Consider the following 24,510-nt stretch of genomic DNA (forward strand, 5'->3'; position numbering starts at 1 on the left):
TGTGATCTAGCTCTTCTGCTGCTCTTCCTGTTCCTTCTCCACAACATCAACCACGAAAGCACCACCCAGCAATATCGCCGGCTCCTCAAGACTATGATGTTCATAACTCAGTGTCCCCACACCACCCGCCTCGAGAATCAAACTAGGATTCTCCTCCAACTTCTTGCCCACCCACCTAGCCGCAAAAGCTCTCAGAATATGACCATGCGCCACAATCAACACATCATTGGGTTTTCCATCTTTGCCAAATCTGCCCTTGTGGTACTTCTCCCTCAACTCCTTGATCAGCTTATCCAGCCTCTCTGTGACATCCTCCGGGCTCTCGCCGTCTTCGCAACCGTCCTTCCAGATATCCCAGTCTGCGCCTAACCCGCGGCTTTCACGATCTTTCTTGATTTCCGAAGTGACGCGGCCTTCGTAGGCGCCGTAGTCCCACTCTCTGACTGCCTCTGTTACTTCTATCTTGGCGTTCGTGCGGATATCTGGTGTGTGCGGTTTGGAAGAGTCGTGCCAGGGATAGCGTTCTTTGCAGCCTAGGTTGAGGAGCTCAAGAGTGCGTTGGGCGCGTGTGCGGGGAGAAACGTAGCTGTTGGGTATCAATGTCAGCCGTGGGGTCTTTGTTCAAAAAGATTTCTTGCTAGAATCGAGAACGTACATGTGTGCTAGGTTACTTGGTACAATCAATCTGTCGTCGCCTACAAGCGCTTTGCCTGTGGATTTTACACGCTTCTCGCCGTTTTCTGTAAGCGGTATGTCCGAGACTCCTGTGTGGCGTCCGTTGAGTGACCATTCTGTTTCGCCGTGGCGGATTATGAAGACTCGTGGGTCGGGCATTATGTTTATCAAGAGACTTGCTATCGCAGTTGCTGGGAAAGGAAGATGGGAACAACGCGAGGCGACGCGAAGGGATCGGGTCAATTGACAGTTCAGAGATGATGCGCGTTTAGAAGAAGATATTGAGAGAGGTTTGAAGAAGATAAACTACAGGGAAAGTGTTAGTTGAAGTATGCGCGACAGGTGCGCGGCAGCTAGCGGAGCTCAGTCCGTATGTATGACGTTCGTATGGGAATTGATTAGCATGGTGGGGCGTACCAGGGACGTGTTCAAGCTACCCCACCATGTCCGCTTCGTGCGCCTTGTCATGCTTCGACGCGCAAAGTAAGCCTTGGTAATCACCTTATTTGGGAAACATGAGTGAGAGATCAGGTTCGTGAAACACCGAGCGCCATCATCTATGCGGAGGAAAGGAGCAGCTGTTGCTACAGTAGAAGCAGAGTGGAAACTGTCTGGACTGATAACGGAACCAGTCTGAAGATGCCCGGGCAGAGATATATGCTTGAATTCACGCAACACTCATTGAACTAAGTGTGCGAAAACTACCCATATCACTCTTCGTCTACAGAGCTCTCCTCCAAAAGGCTGTCGTCTGCTACACACTGGGAGTACCATTCTATCGAAGATCAGCTTCATAACATAGGATGTGGGTCGTATCAATCTCCACATACCATTCTGAACCACACAGGTTGCTCCCTTGACACATACTGTGCAACCAGCCCAAGGAACACCACCATCCCAGCCTCCACATTTGTAGTAGAGAGGGACAGGGCATCTGGTGCTGCTCGGACCAACCTCTTCAGTGGTGGTCTTGGTAGGTTTCACCGTCGATTTTGTCGTTGTTTTAATAGTGGTCTAAGTATGTTAGAAGAAGTCAAAAACAAGATTATGTCGAATCAGTATGTGACTAGCCTTTGTCGGAGTTGGAGTTGTCTCTGGCTTCTTGCTTGATTTGGGCGGCTCTGGCTTCTTCGTTGTGGTCGGCTCCGGCTTCGTGCTGGTCTTGGGCGGTTCAGGTTTCTTGGTGGTTGTAGTTGTGATCTTGCTTGTTGTTGGCTCTGGAACACCCGGCGTAGTGCGGCTGATGTTATCGGTGCATCCACCCTTGGTACAAGTTATTATGTAGGTCTGGCGTGGTTCGAGGGCGACATGATTGTTGGCCGGCGCCTGTTGGTAAATCAGTACAAGATGTCTAGCTTAACGGCGAGATACATACTGCAAGGCACACTGTCGAGAGGCTTGTCGCTAGAAGCGCAAGTATAGTAAGCTGCATGGTGATGGACAGATAATAATGCTTCAGTGAACGGAAATGCTGAGCTAGCTGTGGAATTCGGCCTCGTGGGCCATGGAAAGCATCTTATAGCCACAGACCTTTGCTGCTAGTCTAAGGAAGTCACCACCAGGCTCAACAATTGCTTCATGGCTACAGTTCTAGATACCCACGGCTCCAGTATAGACAGCAGTCTAACTGGGGCCAAGGTAAAATACGAGGCCATCTCAATCTGCTCGTGCATTCGCCTATATTGTGGCTAGCGAGTTTGTGTGCCATAATGATGGTACAGGCAATGTAGAGCCTACCGAGAGCTTGTATGGTTAGTCAGTCAGTCAGAGAAGGCAAAGCACTCAGAACGACACATTTGGCGAAGGCTGGCAAAATGAAAAAACAGGTTCACCTGGGTATACGCCCGTGTTTGGTGTTGTGTATTGTAGACTGCTTCTCGAATAAGGCTGCCCACGATGCGCGGCTATACCCATATTTCGACTGAACCTAGTCTCGGCCACGAGTTGAAGCTCGGTTGCGTTCCGAGAAGGTTCGCGACTGGTTTTGATACTATTCTTGTTCACGACGACTCTTATAGACGGGGATGTGTTTTAGCCGCAAATTGATACCCAGTCGACCCTTGTCCGACCACCAGACTCAGATGCCACTCAAGCTGACCATGACTTGTGCGACTTTCCAGATCGCGCAAGCTTAGATTGTTCGATACAAGCAGTGAGACTGGTAGTCGGAACAGGTTACGAGGAATCCGAGTGACGCCGCGGATGATCGCGGCATCGTACCGTGACCCGGGGGCAGGTGAATGTAAGGCAAGCAAGCGATGCATTACACACTGGGCCAGACCGTGGGTATACACTGTTTAAGCTTGTTCTAGGCAAATGACATTAGCAGTGCGCTTACACGCACATCGGTGAGGATGAATGATGGTCCGTGTCCAGGGCAAAAGGGTCTTGTCCAAATCATTCACTGCCTGCCCCATTCTGCTGAAGGGTACCATTGCCCAGAAGGTCACCAACGCCAATCCATTTCCTGACAAGGAAAGCACCCTGCGGCCTCAGCTTTCTATAATAGCCCTCTTCTTTCTCGAGTATCTCGAAGTTCCGCTTCTTGTACCACTCCATGCCTTCCTCGTTGGCCTCCCACACGTGCGCCGTGACACAGCGCACACTATGAAGCTCGACGGCCTTCTTCACTACAGCCTGTAGAAGATGCATGGCAATGCCGTGGGTGCGGTAGGGAGCCAGGACACCAATGGTAGAAATGTATAATTGCGAGGAAGGCAGTATGCGACATCGAACGGCACCAACGAGGTTTGGCTTCTCTGCAGGCGATGTCGAGTTGGCATTGGTAGGCGAAGAGTGCCACACTGCCACAAGGGTAATGCCATGGTGTGGCTCCGTCATAGTCTCTTTGTAGAAGGTCTCCGGATAGGATATAGGGAGAGTGAGGGTATTCAAGCGCTTGAATGATGGCAGCAAGTCTTCGGAAAGGGGTACGAGTTGGACGTTGGGCGGCAGAGGACGTAGGGCGAAGAGGTGTGGAATGGCGGGTTGCTGAGGGGAGAGGGAAATGGGCGAAGGTATGCGCGAGATGGCAGGCGTGACTGCTCGAGACGGACGAGGGCTTTTCTTGGACCGCGGTCTTGAGGGGGCTTGGAGGAAGTCGTCAGGTATGTCATTCCAGTTCTCCATTGCTGAGGGCGTAGGCGTTGTGTTGGAGGGCACGCGCGTAGGCGCTGAAACTGACTTTGGGGGAGGTGGCGGTCGGTTCGTCCTTGGCGACACAATTGGAGGAGCATTTGGGGGTTGTCCAGGTTGGCTGTCCTGACTTGGCTTCTTCAGCCAATTGTTCAGTGAAGACTGCATCGCAAGAGGAGGGGGGTCGAGTGGGTTGTTGTGACGTAGGCAGTTTGGAATGATAATAATCTAATGGTGTGACTGCGAGACCAACGAGTCGCTCGGCTTCTGTCCTCGCGATAGTCTGTGAATTGCCAAGCAGAGTTGTTTACACTGGACAAACACAAACCCGAGGGGAAACTTTCTGGTACTGACGCGCCTCGAGATGGTTTACAGGGATGGTTCTTAGCGTGCTTTCGTCGGCCAAGCCGTCAGCTCCGACTTCCTCGCAGGAAACAGCATCATCGCCCTAAATATCCCCAGTCCCACCACCGCAACCATGGGCGCCGAGAACTCGAAACCCTCGTCAGAGGTCAAGCAGCATGTCTTCTCCTCGTACGTCGCAGTCCCCGCCGTCAATGGCTCCAGCCCCTCCCACGAGATGCAGCGAGCAAGTGACGTCGTGTGCTGATAATTTGCGCGCAGAGATCACCCCTACAGCTTCTCCAACGAACTCGTCGGATCGCTGCAGAAGAACACTTTCGTAGGTCACATGGCTCACATGGGCGAATTGCGGCTAACAGAGCGTAGACAGACTCGGCGCGATCAAGACAGCAGGAACTCCAATACCAGGAACGCCTAACCGCCGAGCTCGAGAAGCTGCGCGAGCAAGAGACGCAGAACTTCTCCAAGTTCAGCGAAACCCTCTCCGGAGAGAGTCAACAGTCGGATGAGCCCTCCCTGGTCGAGAAGATCCAAGATGCGACATCCAGCAGTTCAACCCTCGCCGAGAAGCAACGACAAAAGGACATGAGCAGGGACAGTGTCACCAAGGAGATTGAGCAGCTCAAGGCCAAGTTGGAGCAGAGGAAGAAGCTGGAACAGGCCGATGCCGACGTCACAAAGGCAAAGGAGGCTGTCGTCTCATGTCTGAGGACCCACGACCGACGACCGCTGGATTGCTGGAAAGAGGTCGAGACCTTCAAGCACGAGGTCGGCCGGCTGGAGAAGGAGTTTGTACAAAAGACCATCCGATGAGTTATGCCGAGCAATCGACCTTTTGGGGCTGGGGGGAAGGCGCCCTTGTATAGTTGGGTTTGGTAGGATATAGCATCCTGCGGCATTTCTTATCTTCAAATCCTTACTTTGTCTATTACCGTACCTTGCGCCTTGCTACGCACACCGCAATTATACCAACCCCTTGGGACTGGGCGGGGTGCTCTTACCGCCTTGCTCCTGCCACCACAAGCCACGTCTATTTCTACAGACTACTCCTCATATTTTTCTCCCTCAGCACCTGTCTTACGCGCCTAATTTTGCAGTTTTTTGCTTAGTACTACTGCTTCACCACTGATCTGTAATGGCTGTTCTCACTCACTTTCACCGCGCGTCTCAATGTGGGAACATATTTAGGCGCCTAATCGTTGCAGTAACTTCGCGTCCTCATCTCGCAAGTCCCTTCTCACACAATCCAACACTCTACAGGCCTTCTTACACACTACTCAGTTTCTACACAGCCGATCTACAAAATTGTCTCCACTATGTCCTACCGCCGTGGGAACGCTGTCGATGACAATGAGAGTTGGAACAGTAACGATAGTGACATCGAGCTCCTCAACTACTCAGAGGATGAGTCCGACTATGAGATTCTCACAAACGCCACCCGAGCTCATACGGCCTCTAAAAATCGACAAAGAACGACACAGAAGCTTGCATCTTACGGTGATATCTCTCTCCCGGATATCACGATACAGAGGTTCAAGATGGCCAAGGGCATCATCGTTAGACCTGGTGACACGGTAGAGCTCAGGGACCATTCAGAACAAGAACTAGAAGCTATGCACAGCGGCGACTTCCTCCGCATCAAGACCATCATTATGAACATGCAGACAGATGAAGTCCGACTGAGAGGCTATCGACTGCGGCGCACTAAATACCTAGGCCAGATTTTTGACTGTAAGTGCAATTAGTAGAGAATTAGACGCCTACTGACCTGATAGGGAAACTCAACGAACTTGGAATGGTGCTACGCGTCGATGAAGATGATAGCCGTTCGCCTCTTGTCGCCGGCATGGAAGATGTGAAGATTGAAGAGGTGGTCCGTTTACGCGAGTGCACACTCACGAACAAGCCTTACCCGTTTATGAGCTTCCGAACAGACGGCAATACTGCGTACCCAAGTGGTATGAGTGATGACGAAATTAAGCGGCAGATCTTCCACGAGAGTCGGCTGACATGTCGTGTCGTTAACGTACTCTACATCAGCAGAGGCAGAAACAAGCCTTATGGTGGCATCGTGCGTCATCTACACACCCATGAGGCCGACAAGTCGGAAGACTGCATCCCAGATCCTGGCTACTCGCGAGAGACACCTATCTCTGTAGAAGATGACGACTGCGTTCTTGTTAGCAAAGATTCATCTGTACGGAAGCGACGTACTCGTGACGACTCTCCCGACTTTGAAATCCTCGAAGATAAGCCCCCAAAGCGTAAGATTGCAAATCTGCTAAAGCAGGGTCGGCTAACATTTGGGGACGTGTTCTGCGGAGCTGGAGGTGCGTCCCAAGGCGCTGCCCAGGCGGGCTATTATGTCCAGTGGGGACTTGATAATGATGAACGCGCACTGGATTCATACAGCCTTAACCATCCTGGTGCGTATTCATTAAAGATAAATGCTCACGACTTTCCGCCAGAGGGTATTAGCAAAGAAAATTGGAGGGTTGACGTCCTTCATCTATCGCCCCCATGTTGCTACTGGAGCCCTGCGCATACCACTGACGGCCCTAACGATCAAGCCAACTACGAAGCAATATACACTGTTGGTCCTATCCTAAAGAAGGTGAAGCCTCGGGTTGCAACCCTCGAGCAGACATTTGGCCTCGCCACTCACGAGCAGCACAAGCGCAACTTTCTCATGCTACTATATGACATCGGTCAGGCCGGATATGATGTCCGCTATAAAGTCCAGGATCTATCGCAACACGGTCTTGTGCAGAAACGGAAACGTCTGCTGATCATTGCTGCAAGACGAGGAACACCTTTACCTCCATTTCCAAAACCCAGCCATGGCCCTCCAGGAAGTAGCCTCAAGCCTTTCGTGTACATCGACGAAGCCCTTACGCATATCACTCGCCAGGGACCACGCGCTATGAACGACCCATACCACCAGCCGAAACTGTACACCAACCCTAGGCCAGCCTACGACCCACACACATTCCTTAAAGGCTGCATCACTACTGGTGGTACTACCGCGACTCATCCGTCCGGCGAACGTGCGTTCACGCCACGCGAACTCTCCCTCTTCCAGAGCTTCCCATATGTGTATGAGTTCACAGGCACTAAGAGCGATGCTACAAAACAGATTGGCAATGCGTTCCCTCCTATAATGGCACAGGCTATGTACCAGATCATAGCTAAGACCCTCGACGCCTTTGATAACGGCCTCATCGGAGCGGAAGATGATCTCTCGGAACTGGACGCTCTGCTGGAACAGAGGGGTGGGAACCATGCACAACAGCGACGCATTGAGAATGCGTTTCCGTCTATGAACCTTTCTGATGGAGTACTGAACGGCATCAATGACTTCTCTGACAGGAGCATAGCTTCGGGCAGCAGGAGCAATAGGCGACGTCGCGAACCTAGCATTCCAGGTCAAGATGATGAGATCATCTACGTATCGAGCGACACTGAATGAAGGTTTAGGATCGCTCCTGGACGAAAAGGAAAACGTCACTATGTCATTTCACACTCACGTTGTGAGAACCTGTTCATGTACGACCTACCGGAAGGAGCGGGCTTATGTTTTGCTTTAGCTAGTCACGTAACAAAGCCAAGACAGACAGAAAATACAAAATCCGTCACTTCTTGCCTCAGGTCTGTGCGTGGCAATATATGTTACCTAACATGTTTCTCTTCTGGGTCTGCTATCTGTTACGGATGTAAAAATGCTCTGTCACAATCACTCCTCTCATTGCTTATATGGCGACATAATACACTAGAAAACGAACGTTCGGTAGAAACCAAGTGTTATGTCCAGAGAAGGTCTTCGCGTCGGATTTAAGCGCATAGGTATATACACTTACTCAAAAAACTCATCATTGCATCACTCTACAGCGGGCCAACGTTCGCCAGCCGATCCATCACATGACGTTTACCCACTCCAACTTCCTATTCCAGGTGCCTAATCGCCGTCCATTTCCAAAAGCTTAATCTCCGCCCCCGCCACTAAACCCAGGCTTGACACCCTGTCACGGTATGACCCTTTACATGATCTCTCAAAAGATAAAATACCCGCGTAAAATCCGCGTAATGGCGCATACGCCCAGAACACCGACGTCCGCCCGTCTTATGGTAAACATCGTACCATTCTGACCTCATAACGTCCAGGGTCTGGGAGTCAAAGAGTGAGTAAACTTTAGGCCGACAACTCCTGCCCCTTCCGCACCACTGGTCTCACCGGCATCTTGCAGAAACGACGCACAGGCATTACCCATGTGGCTTCCCATCGTCTTACATATGGACATGGTATTCGTTACCCTGCATTCGACTACAAACAGATCTATTCTCTATTCGTGCCCAGCAAGCAATATAATCTTTTCACATGCACATGATAAGGCGAAAAGAAAAAAAGAAAAATAGAGCGGCGAATTAGGAGGGGTCGGCACGCCTTCCACATCCAGATCGGAATCTGGATAGATTGCTGTCCGGTCGGCCAAGTTGATGGATTTAGATTGCAACAAATGCACGAAAATGCATGAAAAGCAATTTTCTCGGTTTTCCTTTCCTTGGAGACGCCCCAAGATCGGACCGTTTGTGATGGTAAGCGCCCTCCTCGTCACGAGAGAATGTGGATTATGCAAGTTGAGAGTGCGGAGTTGTATCCGGTTACACACCGCTATCTTTGTATGGATCAAAGCGTTTCCCCTGAGGTTTGGTTCGTTGGAAAATAGGGTCTGCTTTGCTGCCCGGGCGTCTTGGTAGGCGTCATTAGGATGGATTATGGTATGTGAGGCGGGTGGAGCAAAGTAAGACTGCGCATAGAGCTCCGGAAGGGTTATGGACAATGTACAGGATGGGCGTAGAAGATGTTCAGGGTCCGATTGTATAGTTCGGAGAAAACGCAAAGACATACCATGACACGGGGGTCCATCTTGGCTGGCTTGCCGCATGTCAGATTTACTCCCATGGTTCGTCGTATTCGGTTCTTTGTTCGACGCGGGATGTAGTGTCGATGCTGAGGCCCGACAAGCGCGCTTCCGATGAGTAGCGGTAAAGGAAGAGAGATCAAAGCCCAAGGCCAGGTCAGACGATGTCTCGACAGTGCATGAGACTGCATGAGTGAGGCACAACGCCCTTTCCGGTTCAATGGAACTAGAGATGGTGTGGAGCCGACCTGAGCAACTCCCTCGTTTATCATTCGCGTGGAAGTGTTCTTCCCGGCCCTCTAGTGCTGATCCTGCTAGCGTGCCATGTGCGTTCCCGTTCTGCTTCTCGTATCTTACATGCCGTGGCTTCGTAGTGCTGCCGATTGTTTGAGCCTTGCGCGGCGTGGCTGGTGCATAGCGCGCTAACGGGTCGCATCTGAGGCGTTGGCTCAGGAGCTAGAAGGATTGCCACGGCGAAATATACCCGTAGTCGACACAGCGGGCTGCAATCTAGGACTTGAGGCTGTTTTGGATTATCTACAAGGGGTGGAGTCGACGTGGACAAGACGGCGCCGTTACTCGGGGCATCGGAGTTTTCGGCCGAGTCGTCCTGGGGGAGGAGAGAGCAGGAACGATTGGAGTCTGCCCGAGTAAGTAAAATCGCCCGGCTCCCGGTCTTTTCCAGACCACAGGAACATGCCGATGCGGCAACAAACAAGAAAAAAAGAGTAAGTTTACATCTACCTTGAGAACTCCACTTTACACGATGCCGTACTCTCGCCGTGTCGGCCTCATCAACGCTCTTCGTGAGACTTGTATCAGAGGCGTGTGGCTAAAGCTCTTCCGTGCCCGTCCGTCGAAGCACTCTAGAACAAAACTTGCAAACCTAGCGTAGCCGACGTGCCAGGCTACGCTCTTGGAATGTCTGTTCTCAATCGAATAAACCTTCTTTTCAATGTTTCTAGAAACACACCATAGACGCGCTACCGGACTTTCTCCCTGACATGTCGGGGCGGTCGCAGTTGCCAGCGACCTAGCCAGCCGCTCGACATGCCCTCCGGAGCCTTGCCGAACCACCTGAGCACCTACCATAGTTTCATCACCTTCTACACCGGTACATTGGGCGCAAGGGTGTCTGCAGCCGAACGCCTCAGTGTTTCCACATGATCCTTGCGAACATCGATGATCTGCACGTCAATCGCGTCTTTGGACGGCAGAGCTAGGAGTATTTGGAAGTGTGCATCGTGAGCGCATGGGCGTTTTTCTTGGTAAGGGTCTCCTAAGGCTCTTACCAGTGAAGGGGTTCCTGGCTATATGGCTTCCTAGAATGCTAGGTGGAGCGAGTCAAGTGTAATGAATTCATGGGCTTGCGACAGATGACGATTGTGGACTGGGTCACTTGATACCATGGAATGAGAATAAAGACCAGGGGTTCGCGCGCTGCTGTGGCTGTTGTTTGTTGTTGAAAGTTGACCTCTACAATCGTTTCTCACCGAGTAGTCTCACGATCCATAGGGCTGGCCTTGCGAAGGATCTGAACCTCATTTCTCGATACGACATATCGGCCCATATCCTCTCACCAACTAATCAACCAAGTCAACTCATTATAAGTCGACAGAAAGACCCAATTGATTGAGAAGCTATCTATCCATCATGGCGAAAACAACACGTTCACCCTTCCTCGATATTCTCCCCCCAGAACTCCGATTGCACATCTATACACACCTCCTCGTCGCCCCTACATCCATCAAAGGTCCCGTTGCCCGTCATGAGACCAAATACGACCTCCATACCGCCATTCTCCGAACCAACAAGCAAATTTACCACGAAGCCCGCTCCGTATTCTTCGGCAAAAACACTTTCTACATAACCTCCATACCGCCAACCTCATCCAATAGCAACTCCAGTCATGATGTCGCAGAGGAAGAAGAAGAAGGCTCAGGAGCCTTTGAACCCCCTCTCCAACTTACCGACCTTCCTTCAGTCCGCCATCTCGAAGTCGATCTACTCTACTACCCCAACTCCATGACGACAACTCTGGATTCCCGCGACGGCGTCTGGAAACCCGTGTCTATCGGTGCCAGACGCTACACAACTAGCTTATCCTATCTACTTAGCACCGTCTCGCCAAGTCTGCTCAGCTTGACCCTCTGCGCAGACACACGCCGCTACATCGACAGCACCTCCAGCCAGGACCCTCACCGTGTCAGCACCAAATCCGAAACCGACATCGAGCGACTGCAAGTGCAAAAATTACTTACGGGATTTTACATGGCGGACAGCAACTCTCTCTTGAGGAAAGCAATGAAGGACCTACTCGTTCGGGATGTCGGCCTGCATTTCGATTTCCCAGAAAGTTACTTTGACTTCATGGTTGGCAGAGAGAGGCTTTGTGGACAGAGTCTCGTGGAGTTGGCGGGCCAGGTGTTGGCGGCTAGGAGTGAGATCAGGTTCAAGGCTGCGATGCAAGAGGCGGGTGTAGGAAATGAGTTTGCGGAGGAGGGTACAGTGAATTTGATTCCGTTTCCGTGTTTATAGGGCGCTGGTCAGGGTTGAAAGATAGATGACGGGATGCTAAAATGTTGATTGTGTAGGAGCGTTGGCATGATACCACGAGTCGAGAATACGACGAGCATTAGAGGGCGTTTGTTGCATACTTTGGCTTGGGAGTTCGATGTACAGGGAAGTGCACTGGAGTATTTGGAAGCATTGTGTTTTTGTTTCTCTATTGCTATTCTTTCACGATACCAGTAACATGCGAACAAAAAAGACGCTTAAATCAAGGCGCTGAAATCTCGTTCCACAAATGTAAAGAGTAATTGTCCCACATCACGCTCTTCGTTACTGTCGTAAATCGTAAACCGTCGTCTCATATCAATACATGCATGCCAAAAAAAGCAGTCAAGGCGGAACATAGATGAAACGCAGAGGACAGGCAAGTAGAGGAAGAAGTGTAATAATACAGTCGTGTAGAAACCTACACTTTCTCACGTTCCTGAATGCATCTAGTAGTCCCTCCTTCGGTGTCGCCTCGTCTTGACAGGACTGCCATCACCCTCAGAGTCGCTGCTGAAGTAATCGTAATCATCGCGACCATAGTCGTATCCATGGTCTGGACGGCGATCGCGATCGCGCCTATCGTCCCTTCGCGAATCGCGATCGTCGTGGCCGCGGGACTTGGAACGGAAGCGATCGATTACGCTGCGGCTTCTAGCACGCAGGCCAGGACCTTTGCTGCGTTCGCGTTCATGCGCACGAGTCCGGGATCGGGAGCGAGAACGGGACGTGGAGTGGCGATCGCTTCGGCTTCTGTTGGCATTGTTAGAACTGAAACCAACCAAGTATGGGGTGGCGTTATTCACCTTGAGCGTGTCGCAATCTGTCTGGCACCCAACGCACCCGCAGCTGCTCCTGCAAGCGTAGTCAGCCTACTTTTACCCAACGATCTCCCCGCAAATCCTCCCGCCAACGCACCTCCCACCGATGCCGCCAGGCTCTTCTCGCGCAGATCCATGCTATCGAATCTATCGCGCACTTTAGTCATGCGCGAATCATCTCGACGGTGGTCTTTGCTAGAGCGGGACTGATGGGAGTGAGAGTCAACGGACCTAGCCCTGTGACGATGTTCACGACGAGGCTTGGTGCTCTCACGGCGAGAGCGAGGTTGGGAGTCGTTGTAAGCGACCACTGGCTGTTCAGCGGATGGGGGGATGTAGGTCGGGTAGACTGCGCTAGGCACTGGCGCAAAAGCAGGCGCGAAAGTAGGCTGAGAGTTGGAGCGCTGACGGCTAAAGGGCGGCGGAGACGGTTGGTAGCCAGCGCCAGTCGCAGGGAACTCGGTATGATGGTAGGGGTTCATAGGAGAATTCGAGCCAACAGGTGGAGGCGGAATGGGCGCGTCTACCGCGGGCGACGGCGCGTATCCAGGGCCAGGAATGTACCTAGAGCTTCTGGGAGCATCGCGCTGGCCATAGTCTAGAGTGACACCACGTGGCTCTGCAGGTGCTGGCTTCGGAGTGTTAGTAAGTGGGCGCTGAAGCAAGGCCGCAAGAGGCGGCTCGTAAGAAGGAGTGAAAGCAGCAGAAACGGGAGAACCACGAGAAAGAGTGCGAAGCAAATGAGGTTGAAAAGAGAAAGGGGTGGACGAAGTCGACGTTGTCCGGCTTCTCAACATGGGCGGACAGCTGTTCGCCGGTGTTGGATGCTCGGGCATTGTCGCAAGCGTCGCGCGTCGAAAAGATGAGAGATTATTTACCTGAGGAGAGTATCCGTAGGCAGGAGTAGCAGATGGGCGGTGATCCTGCACGGGGCTAGGAGCATACTCCTGTGGATTATACGGCTTATACTCGGATGTAGGCGGAGGAGGGAAGTAGGGCTGTCCCTGCTGTGGTTGAGCCATGTCTCTTGGAGGGCTGTGCTGTCCGTCAAAGTCGCTACTATGTCTACCGTGTCGTCCCCGACTCAGACCTCTACTAGCAGTCGTTCCAGTGCTCTTTGCGCGTCGTCGCTCTCTCTTTCGTCGCTCTCGTTCGCGCTCGTAGTCGGTGTCGTCCGTGTAGTAGTCGGAGTACTCAGTCGGCGGGCTGCGCTCTTGTCGTGAGCTGCGCTTGCTGGATCTTTCTTCGCTGTGGTGTCGTTCTCTTTCGTGTCTGTCGCTGCGTTCTTTACGGTGTTTCTTGATTTCTTTCTGTTCTGCGGGTGTGAAGTAGCCTCCGGGGATCTTTTCGAAGAACTTGTCGGGAACCTTCTCTGCGCCGACGCTGATGGCCTTCAAGGCTAGGGCTGCCATCTTTCAATGGGGCCGCGAAATCCGGATGTCGAGGTGACGTAGGGTTGTCTTGCGAGCAGCGATGTGATTGGAGCGCAATCGACCGGTCCCAGCGATTCGACGAGGGAGCCTTGTTGGTGTGATAGTGTGCAGGAAGGCCGACGAGTGGCAATGGAGCGGACTGCGCAGCGCGGATTATAGTGTGTAAGCGATATAAATTGTACTTGGAGATGTGCGAGGTGTGTTGCTGGAGGACTTCTTGAGAAGAAAAAGCGCGGGGAAGGAGGCCAAGTATAAGATGTGCCGCGGCAAGTGACTTTTGACGTACGGCGGCAAGAAGCAATTAGATTTGTTGCAATTGGGCAGGTGCGCTTAAAAGACGACAATATAGCTGATTCGACGCATAGTGCGATTCCGTGGCAGGCGCCTCGTCTACATCGTGAAAATGACGTCGTTCGTCATCGACGTGGCTCGTGCGCTACTGTCATTGGAGCCGCAACCCGGGGATCAGCATAGACGTTGTAGATGAATCCTACGATGCAAAAAGCATCCCGATCAACGTTGATCTCGCAGTCATCCATGCACGATGCGAACACCACAAAGACGCCTCTTTTCATTCCCATATGTGTTCTGGAGATGCTGAGGCGACGCAGGCTTCGCCCACTGTGGCCTTCAGAAGTCGTATTCAACCGTATGCGACGCACGGTTGCCACTGCATCTATTCTCCGCATGCAATCCTACAAAGTTCTGGCCTCATTGCCGGCTGTGGACGGGACCAAGCCTCCTCGGAATACGCATTCCATGTACCCCTTGCTTAAAACCGGGTCGCAATGCCATAAAACGCAAGGCTCCTGCGAGGAATTACCCGGGCGTGGCGGGCGCGGCCTATCGTGAGATGGTTGTGCGTTGGCAAGGCTCGTCAGCGTCGCAGCCTCAACCACTCAGACGCCTGGGGCTATGTGCGATGACGCCATGTTCGAGCTTCTGTGCTCACCGCCATCATGTCATGGGTCACGAAACATGGCTTTCTTGTGTGCATTCGTATGGCTTTCATTGAGGAATGTGATTAGAAACTGGAAGCCCAAATGCGCAGACATGGACCGGGTATCTTGTGTATCAAACTAATCATACGCTGTACTACCAGCGAAGAGGATGGAATGAAGATCATCAGCGGTCATGGGCCGCTTTACACCACTTGATCAGCAGCTACTGGTGCAGGGCTACGTACTTCTCCAGCGGGTCTACCAGCACTGTCTGGAACCTCAACCATGTCCTCAACCATTCCGAGGAATCTTTGTCTGTATTCATCGCTCGTGGTAGTAATACTCATGGGGCCGTGATCTTTTCCAAACTTCAGTGTGTTGAATAGCTTAACCAGACCTGTCATCGTATGCGCCTGAAGAGCGTCTTTCGACCAAAAGAAGTCGAGAACGATGGCTCGGTAAACCCACTTGCCGTCACGCGATACGACACCTGTGCGCCATGTAGATCCTCGACCGGGGGGCGGCGGCACGTCACCCGAATTCAGGTCGGCGGGATAGCGGACGAGAAACAACGAATAATCCACTGCGTTGTTGCTTTGTAAGATCTTTGAGTCCCGAGAGAGTTGGGCAATGAGCTCCTCCTTCTGGTCGATAGTTACTCGGACTTTGTCTTCAAACTCATCAATAAGTCGATCCTTGACACTCTCCGGTGCCAGTCGTCCGTTAGCCACGTCGCGTTCAGGATAGAAGTAATCGTTCGGCTTCAGATCATACGTCTCCCAACGTTTTTGCTGGTCCTTGCTACAACTTGACTTCCCGTAGAGGATATTCTCCATTATGATGTGATGACTTGGTGCAGCGCCTAGTGCAGCACCGATGGTGGCAGTAGGGCAGTAGAGGAGGTCTGTTATACGGACGAGGAGGGAGTCCTCGTTCAGCTCCATGTGTTCGACATAGGGTTCGAGAAGACGATCGCGAAAGAAGGATTGCTCGAACTGTCGTGGGAGTGACTTGATTAGATACTTGGAATTAGGCGTTGTAAAGAAAGTCTGCTGCGCATTAGCTGGTTGCTCTCAGATATCATATTGAGCGCGTACTGATCCAGAGTATCCCAGGTCTCCTATGGGGACCAGGTCGGTCCGTTTGCCCTTGCTAGGAGAGCGGAAGCTCTCAATGTATCCTTCCTCTTCAATCTCCCAAGTATCGTTCCTTAACTTCTTGAATAGAGACGCGCGATATCGAGCTAGAGTAAGACTGAAGAGGGCGAAGAAGGCATATATACGCGCAAACAGGCCTAGATGCGCGCTCTCATCTTTCCGAGGCGCGTCAGATCTGAAGATGGCGCGCAAGATAGACGCGCTGATGAGGCGATCTCGACGTCCCATTTTGAAGTTTAGGGAAATGGCAGCTGTTTGCAGGAATAGAAAGGAGGTCTGCGTTGTGGACGCGTGAAGCGATACATTATCGCGGACCGTTGAATATCAGAATGACGTCACCGCGCTAACGATTGGCCTCCATGTGTTACCTGCTCGGGCATGTCTTCACCAGTATACCGAACCTCATCAACGTGGACGTTTAGCAGCTCACATGAAGAATCGGAGTTCCCGCCATGTGGGTGAATTATCTGGATGATCGGCGAGACCTGACGAAGCGGCTCGTAGGCTTCTCGCTCGCTGCAGCTAGCAGTTAGCACACAGCACAGCCGCCACAACGGCGCCACAGATTGTTTTCATTCGCAGTTGTTGGCCCCCAGATTCAGTTTTTCCGGTAAGATATAGATTGACTTGCATTGTAGAAGAGGAAACTCGAGGAGTATCATATGTAACACGCAGTTGCAATGGACATTCTCGACAAGAATGAGTTTGCAACCTTCGACCGCCATGCTGCAACCTGGCAAGAAGCACTACAGGAGATCATCCTTGTACCAAACTCTACAATTGTCCTGATACGCGACCAGTGTTCAGGGCGTCACTAGCTTTACCTCGGGATCTCCGTGTGTTCGGCCTACAACTGTCAGGGAAGCTGCTGGCTACGCGCCCTGAGAGTGCGGAAGACCTATTGGCTGCAGCGATAACTCCAGTCCTAGTACATCAAATTCCAGCACTCATCAGAACTTGACCCACGCTTTTTTTTTGTTACAGAACATTCGTTCTAGAGCTCCTAACCTCGGCCGTGTTGTTTTGCTTGGCAATATCAATGCATCTTGGAACCAGAGTCTCGACTGTGGATCCTGATAACCTCAGATTGGCGAGCTATATATTGCTCCTTGGGGTCGCGCCCCAACCGATGTCCCGCTCGGCACGTCTTCCGTTGTTTCATCCTGGTCCCTTATGGCGCTCGCACTAAGCGTGCCGCTACAGCGATACAACGGCGAGAACCAACATGGGTGGGCTTTCGAGTCTCGCAGAACGAAAGCAGAGGTCGGTATGCAATCTGGAATTGGATATGGAGCCTTGCAATCAAGCCTTGGCGGCTGTGCAACAGTTACACAAAGCTAACGACTACGTACCACCCCAGTACAAATCGATCCAATGTAGACCTTGACACGGTACAACCCGCCCATGTAAGCGTCTAGACATACTCGTCTAACACACTAGACCCTTAGGCCCAGGCAGTTCATGCCCGGGCTATCAGTTTGACGGCTTGCACCCCACATTATTTCGCCTCTGTAGCTCGCCTTACAGTTCGAAAGTTCGCCCAGACGCCTCAGCATGCCCTCTCGGAGGTTTCCAATATTCCCGTTCGCAAGCTACTGGATAAATTCTGCGTCTCACAACTGCAGGGTCATCAAGCCACTGCTTACTGGCCCTGTCTGCTATGGGGATTATCCTGACCAAGGGATTACGTTCGGCATATAAAGCGCGAGACTCTTCCCTTTGGTTTGACAGCATACTCGTACTACCTCAAAACTATAGTATTCTTTGTCATACCAGACTAATAGCAGGCAAGTCTGCTCGTCCGCAGTGCCAGTCTTTCATCTTTGTACCCTTTTATCCCGTTCATCACATTCACTCCATACCCCAAACATACGATGGCAAGTGCAGACGTTCAGCAGCCGCCTGCGCAGGAAGCCGCACCCGCACTGCCTGATTACCTTACAAATCCCGATGCTGTCCTTGGAGATAAAGATGCCAAGTGGCGATACGGCAGAGCCCCAGATTACTCAAAAACAAGAAAGGTTTTTGCTGAGAGTGAGTTACTGCATATGGTAGCGAAGCTGCAGGTCAGACGTAGTGCACCTTACTAAGAATGCATAGCAAAGCAAATGACGCACGAAGCCGGATCACTTCCGGAGCTCGTACAAAACCTCGTCAAGAACTGGGAAGTCGAAGCATCCTTCAAGCCTAGCATTGACGACTGGCGTACAATCGATCGTGAGAATTACTCATTTGCCATCAATGGCGGCAAGCCTGAAGGTGCGGAAGCCATGCTCAAGGTCGGCACATACAATGCTATCATCGCGCCAAACGAATACTACTCGCCCGACTACTCTGATTTTGCTTCGTCGCACAAGACGTTCAAGCGCATGATGCCTACATTCGCGTGGGAAGTACTAGAAGTCTACAGCGGTCCACCGACAGTGAGCTTCCGGTGGCGACACTGGGGCCAAATGAAGAACGACTACGTCGGCTTCAACAACAAGGGGGAGAAGGTCACAGCCAAAGCACATGGAGGTTCTATCGATATTCAGGGTGTTACTGTCGCCACTGTCAACGAGAAAGTGCAACTACAGGCCGTTCGCACTTGGTTTGATCCCATGGATATGTTCAGACAGATCGCACCCGACGGTGTAGTGAAGAAGGAGGAGAAGCCCAAGAACATGTCACCAGGAGAAGCTCTTGACGAAGCTCAGGCTGGTGTCAAGGCGCCTGAGGAGCAGGAGCTGCCTGATGAGTTCATTCAGTCTAAGGAGGAAGTCGAGCAGACCATTGCCGCTCTCGATAAAATGACAACTGAAGAAAAGATGTCAGGTTTACAGAGTATGCCTGCTGGCCACCCCGAAGTGTCGACGTCTTCTAGCACTGAGGGTGCGTGCCCTTTCATGTCTGGAGGTTCCCGCTGAGGTACATGTCAATGCGAAGTTCACGCGACTGAATGTTTATAGCCTATCGGATTACTAGAGACTAAGAGCGCGTGATTTATGGGCAAGGAACACTGAGCGAATCCGTATTGTGTCTTATATATATACACGATTTTACTGCAACCCATCTATTCTTTCTCGGGAGTTCTATGCTTTCACTCCCGTCTTTAGAGTTTTGTATATTGGAGTAGAAACAGTGCAGTGTATCAACCTCGGCCGATCAATCCATCGACCTACTACCAGCGATCAATCCGAACGCGGCGATCCTACCCGGTGGCATTTCGATAACTCAAATCAAAAACTTGGTGACGTTACACCGCGATCGGCGCGAATCCTCCGATCTTTGAAATTCTTTGGTACGATGCGCTGTTAGGCGCAATAGCGTCGACTAGTGAGTGAGTACCCCAGCCTCCACCATTAGAACACCTCCCAGCCACACTAATGATGGGAGGACGTTCAACCCTTGCTTTCAGAATATCGACCCTTCCTGCAGCAATCACTGTATGCTTCTAATTGGTCATTGGTGCAACACCCACCTATTCCAAATTTCGGCACTTTCTTCTCCTTCTGCTTCTTTGCCTTTCTAGCCGCCTCTCGTTGGTTTCGTTCTGCTACTGTGTCGAGAATAGCGACCTCGTTAGTAGCTTGTGCGATTTCGATGCTATTCGCGAAATGCGTGCCGAAGGTGAGCCTCGTTCTTGCAAACTCCTGAGCGAAGGGATGGCCTATGGTTGGGCGCAGTGGCTACTCGCCAGCAGAATTCATCGTTATATCGGCAATATCTGGGTTTATGGCCATTAGAAGAGGTAGTTTCCTTGTCCTTCCGCCGCTGTACTCTTATTGTGTTCGCATATCGCGATAACGTTGGGTACATCTAAAATCGCCAAAGCAAGAACCTCGTGGCGGACTAAGAGCTTATCCAGTCCCTTCGTTCACTTGCATATCTTTATCCCGTCCGATGTGGTTCAATCTCAGTCGACTCTGATCATTTGGCCACTAATTTGATTATTCCTGTCTATCTATTTCAGAGCGGCTGTGATGCATTGGAATTCTTGAGCTCATTTTCAGACATGAAACTTGTCTGAGCAATCCGTCTACAAGGCTTTGACTGTCGCTTCTAGGACTGCTCTCGATGAAGAGGATTGCATTAGCGATAAGTGTTATGTTCTGTCGCTTGCTTGTGGTGTGCGATGATTATTTCAATAGGAGCGTGTTGCCTAATATATTGCTTCGAAGATTTGCAGTCAACGGGGTTAGCCAGCTACAACTGGTATTGTTTGAACTTAAGTACTACAAGCATACTGGAACCATGATTCGACTAGCGAGCCACCTCAGGATGTGTCATTCCCGTTTGACCTTGTCTCCATCTCTATGAAGGCAAACACTATATTGGCTTTTGCTTTCTCCTATCGAGATTAGCCACCTCCACATCACTCACAGCGATGGCAGCCAACGCTACTGGCCCGTACAACTGTAGAACAACTCCGCATCTGACATGAAAGCAAACGATTCTTCCAAGTTTACATCCGCAGATGGAAACATTATATACCCCTTTCCTGATGACATCCACGTCAAAAACCACGTCTCGCTGCAGAAGTTGGATGGAGAGATACATACCAAAAACTCGCGGGGAGCAAGTGGAAAGACTGAAGGATACCAAAAAGATCAAAACACAAGGATTAAATGGAAACTGCCAGATATGGGCCAGATTCTGTAACAGGTGACTGTGTCTTAGTACACCCACTGGCTGGAGTCATCATAGACACCCTTTGAGCTATCGAAGAAGAATTCTGACGCATCGGTGACGGTGAGGTTGATATCCAGGCCACTTCTGAGTATTTTCAGCCTGCAAGGAGGTGATTGAAGGAAGCTGCACCAGACATCCATGAGATGCCATAAATCTTTGCATTTATAGTAAAGAGCACATCAAATCTGATGCTGCTTGGGCCAGCAGACTTAGTCACTTCAGTAGTGAGGAAGACTAGCCTAAACACCTTAGATGAAGGTAGCCGACTCACTCGTAACGACAACGTGAAGCGTAAGTAGGCTGGTGTAGCTAAAGCGGTAAGAATGCAACGTATCGACTGTATTCGAAGAGATGATCGAAGATGGCAATGGTGCTTGAAGTTGGAAGAAGTGAAGCGAACAGCCTCGTTTTCTATGCAAGGAAACGCGAATCGAGAGCCACTGTTGCTAAGTGTATCAGAAGACTACTTCGCTGAGATGTCGACTGACTATCTGTCCCTTGAGGGATTATCTGAAAGCTAGAAACAGGATGCGCAGAAGAAGCAGAATGCAGCGGCGACAGGTATGACAGAAAGAGATCTTGAGTACGGATATTACCCGAATCGCATAATGAGCTCACACTACAAGAAGAAAAAGAAGAAGCTCTTGAAGGTCGGTGCAGATGGAAGTACCCAATATCCTTCAATGTGAAAGCCTGAAGACGCCACCACATAGCAGCAACGCATATGGACTGCTGGCAGTTGCCGAATGAGACAATGTACAACGCATGATGGATCTTTTCCCAATGCAAGCTGTAGCAGTCACAGATGGAATGGATTGGCGATATTAGATAAAAGGTATGAGACATGTTCCGGCAATTGCAATCACGGCCCAACATAAACAGTCAGCTCTATAATACATGACACATTGACTTTGATAGCCGTTCCCACTTGGACAGCCGTTCCCACTTGGCTTGCGCCACCGAAGCAGCCTGAACCTATGTCTCTCCCGGTAGGCCATCACCTTTCGGGGTTTTGTTCGTGTACAGCGGGTGACACTATCTATCGGAACCTGAATGTACCCTGCATGAACGCATCCACTCTTCTATTGAGAAGGTGTTTTCTCTTACTGCTGTAATACAGGTTTAGTGTTTGAAGATTTGAATAGCTGATATTGAATTGGGAAAACAGTCCCGCCACAGCCTTGCCGACCATGGTTGCCTACCCAACCAAGTCAGGCTGGTGTGATTTAAGGATGACCTACTGTAGGCAGCAGTGAGTCATACCTCCTTTACTTCATCATCAACATGGCGTGTGGTCACGGTTTCATGCTAGCTTGTGGCTACGCGCCAGGCTTTTGGACGCGACTGGTGAAGACACGGTATCATGTGTCTTACAGCTTGCACAAGAAGGCTGAAAGCTGGTCACACAGGATTGCGCAAATTTTAGCGGTTGAATGAGGCAATGTGCTGAATGTGTGGCACGCTAGAGGGCATGTCTCGTCTGCCTGCGACGGAGATGGTGAGGTCGCTCTCGTTGGTGTGTCAAGGTGACTCAGCCCGCAAACCAAGGCCTTGTCTTGCCGGATCAACTCGGCATCCGATTTGGTGCGAGGCTAATGGAGGGCGGGCAGCGCCGATGAGTCGTCAGCAGGTCGGTCACTTGGCGCTTCTGGAAGGGGCGACGATGGGAAGATGCAGCCTGCAGCTGCAAACTCTGCTGAGGGCGTGGGAGGCGCGAACCATGGTCATCGCTTGCTCTGGAGAGATGTTCAGAGCGGTCGCTGGTCGGATGAAGAGAGCCGAGGCGATTTGCAGATGGACGCATTTGGACTCGCTTTGGGGAAGAGGTCCGGCGTCATCAGCCACTGCGGTGTGCGAGAGTGGAGCAGGGCATAGCAGAGCAAGGCGGCGATGTGTTGGCAGCAGTTCATTGCTGCTTGCGCCTTTTGCGTCATCAATCACGATGGGCTCGTGTGCGACGGGCGATTGCCTTGAGCGATTTTCAGCCATGTTTGCATCGCATCGCATCATGGCATGGACCATCGGATGCGCTGCAAATGAAGGCGTCGCATGCTGAGCAGCTGAGATTACGAGCGTCGCAGCAGCCGTCGAGGGGGTCGGCCGCAAATATAGCCACGAAAAGCACGGTGAAGGCACAAAATGACCCGTCTCGGGATGGCGTCTTTGGCGCGCCCAATGACACAACAGGCAATGTGAAGACGCGTGCTTGGCTCCCAGACGGTCGGTCCCTTCATCTCAACATAGCTGAACGGGGTTTGTGAGGGGGTGTAGCAGACAGTCTGGGACTCTGGCGCTACCATGGCACGGAGCGTTCGAGAGCAAACGCGCCTAGCGGGAAAGGAAAGGAGACGCCGTGTGTCGCAGCAGCTTGTCGCGTCGCAATCAGCGTGAACAGCCTCGTTGCGCGCGCAGGGAATGGGCGGGTTACAGAGGGCCATTTACCGCTGCGCCAGGCATGGCGGCAGGCCGTGTTGGCATGCCTGCCTGTAGCCTAGGAGGAAGCCGCCATGCGTGATGATGGAGCGTCAGTCTCGTCTCACGCTCGATGGCATGGTAGCAGCAACGTGTTGAACAACGAGTGTATGAGCAACAATAGAGTGGGGGATGGCGATATCGCTGCCCAAGCAACCACCACTGCAAATCACGTACTGCCATTTCCACCTGCGATGGCAAATAAAAAAAGCGCGAGCGATGAGTCTTCCAAGGTCGGGTTGTGTGGCAAAGAGGCAAGCTGGCCATAGCGCCCGGGTGCGATGACTGGACTGGACTGGGGGCGCTGTAGGTTACGGGGTTCCTATTAGTATCGCCAGCGCCGCCCAGCCCGTCACCCTCATCAAGACAGCAGCAATGGACTTCACGAACATCTACAGCGCCCCCTGCGGCCTAATCTAGGACGCCAACCGCTTAACGTGTTGTTCTGTTCTCTGTCGCCTACTCAACTACTACCCAAACCGCAAACCGTCCCATCTTTGTCCAGGTAGCAGCCGACGCTTCGACCTCTGTCGCCGCCACACTGCCGCCTACCGCATAGACTCATCTCGCGCCTCCAGTCATACACGACACGAGACGAGAGAGCCTGTCCTTTTATACTCCTTCTCCCGTACCTGCGTCGCGACCAGCACCCCCTCTGTTCGCGCCTTCCTACCTTTACCGACTCCCCGACCGCCACTTCCTCACACGTCAGACCTCTACACCACCAACCCGCAAACAGCTCTTATGTACACCACCACCCAATAATAATAAATCAACAAACAAACACTCCCACACAAACACTCTCCAACAACCATCCGCGCTTCCACCGCGAATACACGAAGTCGCTCAGCCTGGTGATCCTTCCTCACGGTAGTCACCATCCTCGAATACTTCCCACATCGCCTGCCATCAACACAATGTGCCATTCGGCCAACACTACTCCAGTCACTCGTCACTCAGAATTCACCACTATTTCCGGAAACAAGGCCTTCATCCGAGGCCTCACTTGCTAGAACCCCCCCGCATCCCCTCAGACATCCAGTTCTTGCGACAGCGCCCGCTGTTCAATAGCTGCAATATCAGAGTGCTTCGCGGTCGGTCTATCACAACGGTCTTGTTTCGGTGATTCTGCAGTTGACAGTGACTGGAGCCCGCTCTAGTCCGCACCTGGCAGCTTTTCGACCACTTGACACTGCTCGAATCCTACTTCCACCTGCGACTTCGTCAATCCCCTCAACCTCCTACGTATACGTTCCGCTTTCGAAACCTAGCCTCTTCCAGCACACAACAAAGAGAACCGCGTCTCGAAATATACGTCAGAGCTCACAGGGTTGCTCTCTACGGTTTGTCCCATCGGTTAAGTTCTC

General features: G+C 51.7%; 10 protein-coding genes across 10 annotated transcripts; 5 read left to right on the top strand and 5 right to left on the bottom strand.

Annotated features, from left to right (window-relative positions):
* Window positions 1–6: 6 nt before the first annotated feature.
* On the bottom strand, window positions 7–834 carry CC77DRAFT_926414 (phosphoglycerate mutase family protein; the record flags this gene model as incomplete). Its single annotated transcript, XM_018533925.1, has 2 exons — window positions 7–586; window positions 656–834. 2 exons carry the CDS (start codon window positions 832–834, stop codon window positions 7–9), a joined length of 759 nt encoding a protein of 252 aa, XP_018390558.1.
* A 496-nt stretch (window positions 835–1,330) lies between these two features.
* On the bottom strand, window positions 1,331–3,978 carry CC77DRAFT_1037344 (hypothetical protein; the record flags this gene model as incomplete). The annotated part of the gene is made up of 3 exons (XM_018527060.1): window positions 1,331–1,450; window positions 1,506–1,689; window positions 3,130–3,978. The coding sequence occupies 3 exons, from the start codon at window positions 3,976–3,978 to the stop codon at window positions 1,386–1,388; spliced, it is 1,098 nt and encodes a 365-aa protein (XP_018390559.1). The 3' UTR covers window positions 1,331–1,385.
* A 155-nt stretch (window positions 3,979–4,133) lies between these two features.
* Window positions 4,134–5,238, top strand: CC77DRAFT_302902 (hypothetical protein). The gene is made up of 3 exons (XM_018531144.1): window positions 4,134–4,344; window positions 4,435–4,492; window positions 4,540–5,238. Exons 1-3 carry the CDS (start codon window positions 4,289–4,291, stop codon window positions 4,984–4,986), a joined length of 561 nt encoding a protein of 186 aa, XP_018390560.1. The 5' UTR covers window positions 4,134–4,288; the 3' UTR covers window positions 4,987–5,238.
* On the top strand, window positions 5,239–8,078 carry CC77DRAFT_302903 (S-adenosyl-L-methionine-dependent methyltransferase). The gene is made up of 2 exons (XM_018531145.1): window positions 5,239–5,904; window positions 5,949–8,078. Exons 1-2 carry the CDS (start codon window positions 5,490–5,492, stop codon window positions 7,640–7,642), a joined length of 2,109 nt encoding a protein of 702 aa, XP_018390561.1. The 5' UTR covers window positions 5,239–5,489; the 3' UTR covers window positions 7,643–8,078.
* Window positions 8,079–8,323: 245 nt separating this feature from the next.
* Window positions 8,324–9,484, bottom strand: CC77DRAFT_303133 (hypothetical protein). The gene has a single exon (XM_018531148.1). It carries the CDS (start codon window positions 9,114–9,116, stop codon window positions 8,514–8,516), a length of 603 nt encoding a protein of 200 aa, XP_018390562.1. The 5' UTR covers window positions 9,117–9,484; the 3' UTR covers window positions 8,324–8,513.
* Window positions 9,485–10,745: 1,261 nt separating this feature from the next.
* CC77DRAFT_954019 (hypothetical protein) lies at window positions 10,746–11,663 on the top strand (the record flags this gene model as incomplete). Its single annotated transcript, XM_018535448.1, has 1 exon — window positions 10,746–11,663. One exon carries the CDS (start codon window positions 10,746–10,748, stop codon window positions 11,628–11,630), a length of 885 nt encoding a protein of 294 aa, XP_018390563.1. The 3' UTR covers window positions 11,631–11,663.
* A 130-nt stretch (window positions 11,664–11,793) lies between these two features.
* Window positions 11,794–14,242, bottom strand: CC77DRAFT_1016136 (hypothetical protein). The gene is made up of 3 exons (XM_018524160.1): window positions 13,348–14,242; window positions 12,455–13,101; window positions 11,794–12,401 (listed from the first exon to the last, which is right to left on the bottom strand). The coding sequence occupies exons 1-3, from the start codon at window positions 13,879–13,881 to the stop codon at window positions 12,098–12,100; spliced, it is 1,485 nt and encodes a 494-aa protein (XP_018390564.1). The 5' UTR covers window positions 13,882–14,242; the 3' UTR covers window positions 11,794–12,097.
* Window positions 14,243–14,638: 396 nt separating this feature from the next.
* CC77DRAFT_980196 (SAICAR synthase-like protein) lies at window positions 14,639–16,462 on the bottom strand. The gene is made up of 2 exons (XM_018536051.1): window positions 15,941–16,462; window positions 14,639–15,892 (listed from the first exon to the last, which is right to left on the bottom strand). Exons 1-2 carry the CDS (start codon window positions 16,226–16,228, stop codon window positions 15,047–15,049), a joined length of 1,134 nt encoding a protein of 377 aa, XP_018390565.1. The 5' UTR covers window positions 16,229–16,462; the 3' UTR covers window positions 14,639–15,046.
* A 1,412-nt stretch (window positions 16,463–17,874) lies between these two features.
* On the top strand, window positions 17,875–18,906 carry CC77DRAFT_926114 (hypothetical protein; the record flags this gene model as incomplete). Its single annotated transcript, XM_018533899.1, has 2 exons — window positions 17,875–18,034; window positions 18,101–18,906. 2 exons carry the CDS (start codon window positions 17,875–17,877, stop codon window positions 18,904–18,906), a joined length of 966 nt encoding a protein of 321 aa, XP_018390566.1.
* Window positions 18,907–21,834: 2,928 nt separating this feature from the next.
* CC77DRAFT_302945 (hypothetical protein) lies at window positions 21,835–22,732 on the top strand. The gene has a single exon (XM_018531146.1). The coding sequence runs from the start codon at window positions 22,122–22,124 to the stop codon at window positions 22,725–22,727; it is 606 nt and encodes a 201-aa protein (XP_018390567.1). The 5' UTR covers window positions 21,835–22,121; the 3' UTR covers window positions 22,728–22,732.
* Window positions 22,733–24,510: the final 1,778 nt, after the last annotated feature.

The sequence above is a fragment of the Alternaria alternata genome (assembly GCF_001642055.1).
Source record: "Alternaria alternata strain SRC1lrK2f unplaced genomic scaffold CC77scaffold_2, whole genome shotgun sequence".
Classification (NCBI taxonomy): Eukaryota; Fungi; Ascomycota; class Dothideomycetes; order Pleosporales; family Pleosporaceae; genus Alternaria; species Alternaria alternata.

Excerpts from the sequence above, each read along its gene's own strand:
- CC77DRAFT_1016136 (XM_018524160.1), bottom strand. The coding sequence starts at position 13,881 with ATGGCAGCCCTAGCCTTGAAGGCCATCAGCGTCGGCGCAGAGAAGGTT. Across the intron at positions 13,102-13,347 it reads CCTACGGATACTCTCCTCAG|CCAGCACCTGCAGAGCCACG; the intron begins GTAAATAATCTC and ends AACACTCCGAAG. Across the intron at positions 12,402-12,454 it reads CAGATTGCGACACGCTCAAG|AAGCCGAAGCGATCGCCACT; the intron begins GTGAATAACGCC and ends CAATGCCAACAG.
- CC77DRAFT_302945 (XM_018531146.1), top strand. The coding sequence starts at position 22,122 with ATGTGTGGCACGCTAGAGGGCATGTCTCGTCTGCCTGCGACGGAGATG.
- CC77DRAFT_302902 (XM_018531144.1), top strand. The coding sequence starts at position 4,289 with ATGGGCGCCGAGAACTCGAAACCCTCGTCAGAGGTCAAGCAGCATGTC. Across the intron at positions 4,345-4,434 it reads AAGCAGCATGTCTTCTCCTC|AGATCACCCCTACAGCTTCT; the intron begins GTACGTCGCAGT and ends ATTTGCGCGCAG. Across the intron at positions 4,493-4,539 it reads CGCTGCAGAAGAACACTTTC|ACAGACTCGGCGCGATCAAG; the intron begins GTAGGTCACATG and ends AACAGAGCGTAG.
- CC77DRAFT_303133 (XM_018531148.1), bottom strand. The coding sequence starts at position 9,116 with ATGCGGCAAGCCAGCCAAGATGGACCCCCGTGTCATGGTATGTCTTTG.
- CC77DRAFT_302903 (XM_018531145.1), top strand. The coding sequence starts at position 5,490 with ATGTCCTACCGCCGTGGGAACGCTGTCGATGACAATGAGAGTTGGAAC. Across the intron at positions 5,905-5,948 it reads CCTAGGCCAGATTTTTGACT|GGAAACTCAACGAACTTGGA; the intron begins GTAAGTGCAATT and ends CTGACCTGATAG.
- CC77DRAFT_980196 (XM_018536051.1), bottom strand. The coding sequence starts at position 16,228 with ATGGGACGTCGAGATCGCCTCATCAGCGCGTCTATCTTGCGCGCCATC. Across the intron at positions 15,893-15,940 it reads ACCTGGGATACTCTGGATCA|ACTTTCTTTACAACGCCTAA; the intron begins GTACGCGCTCAA and ends AATGCGCAGCAG.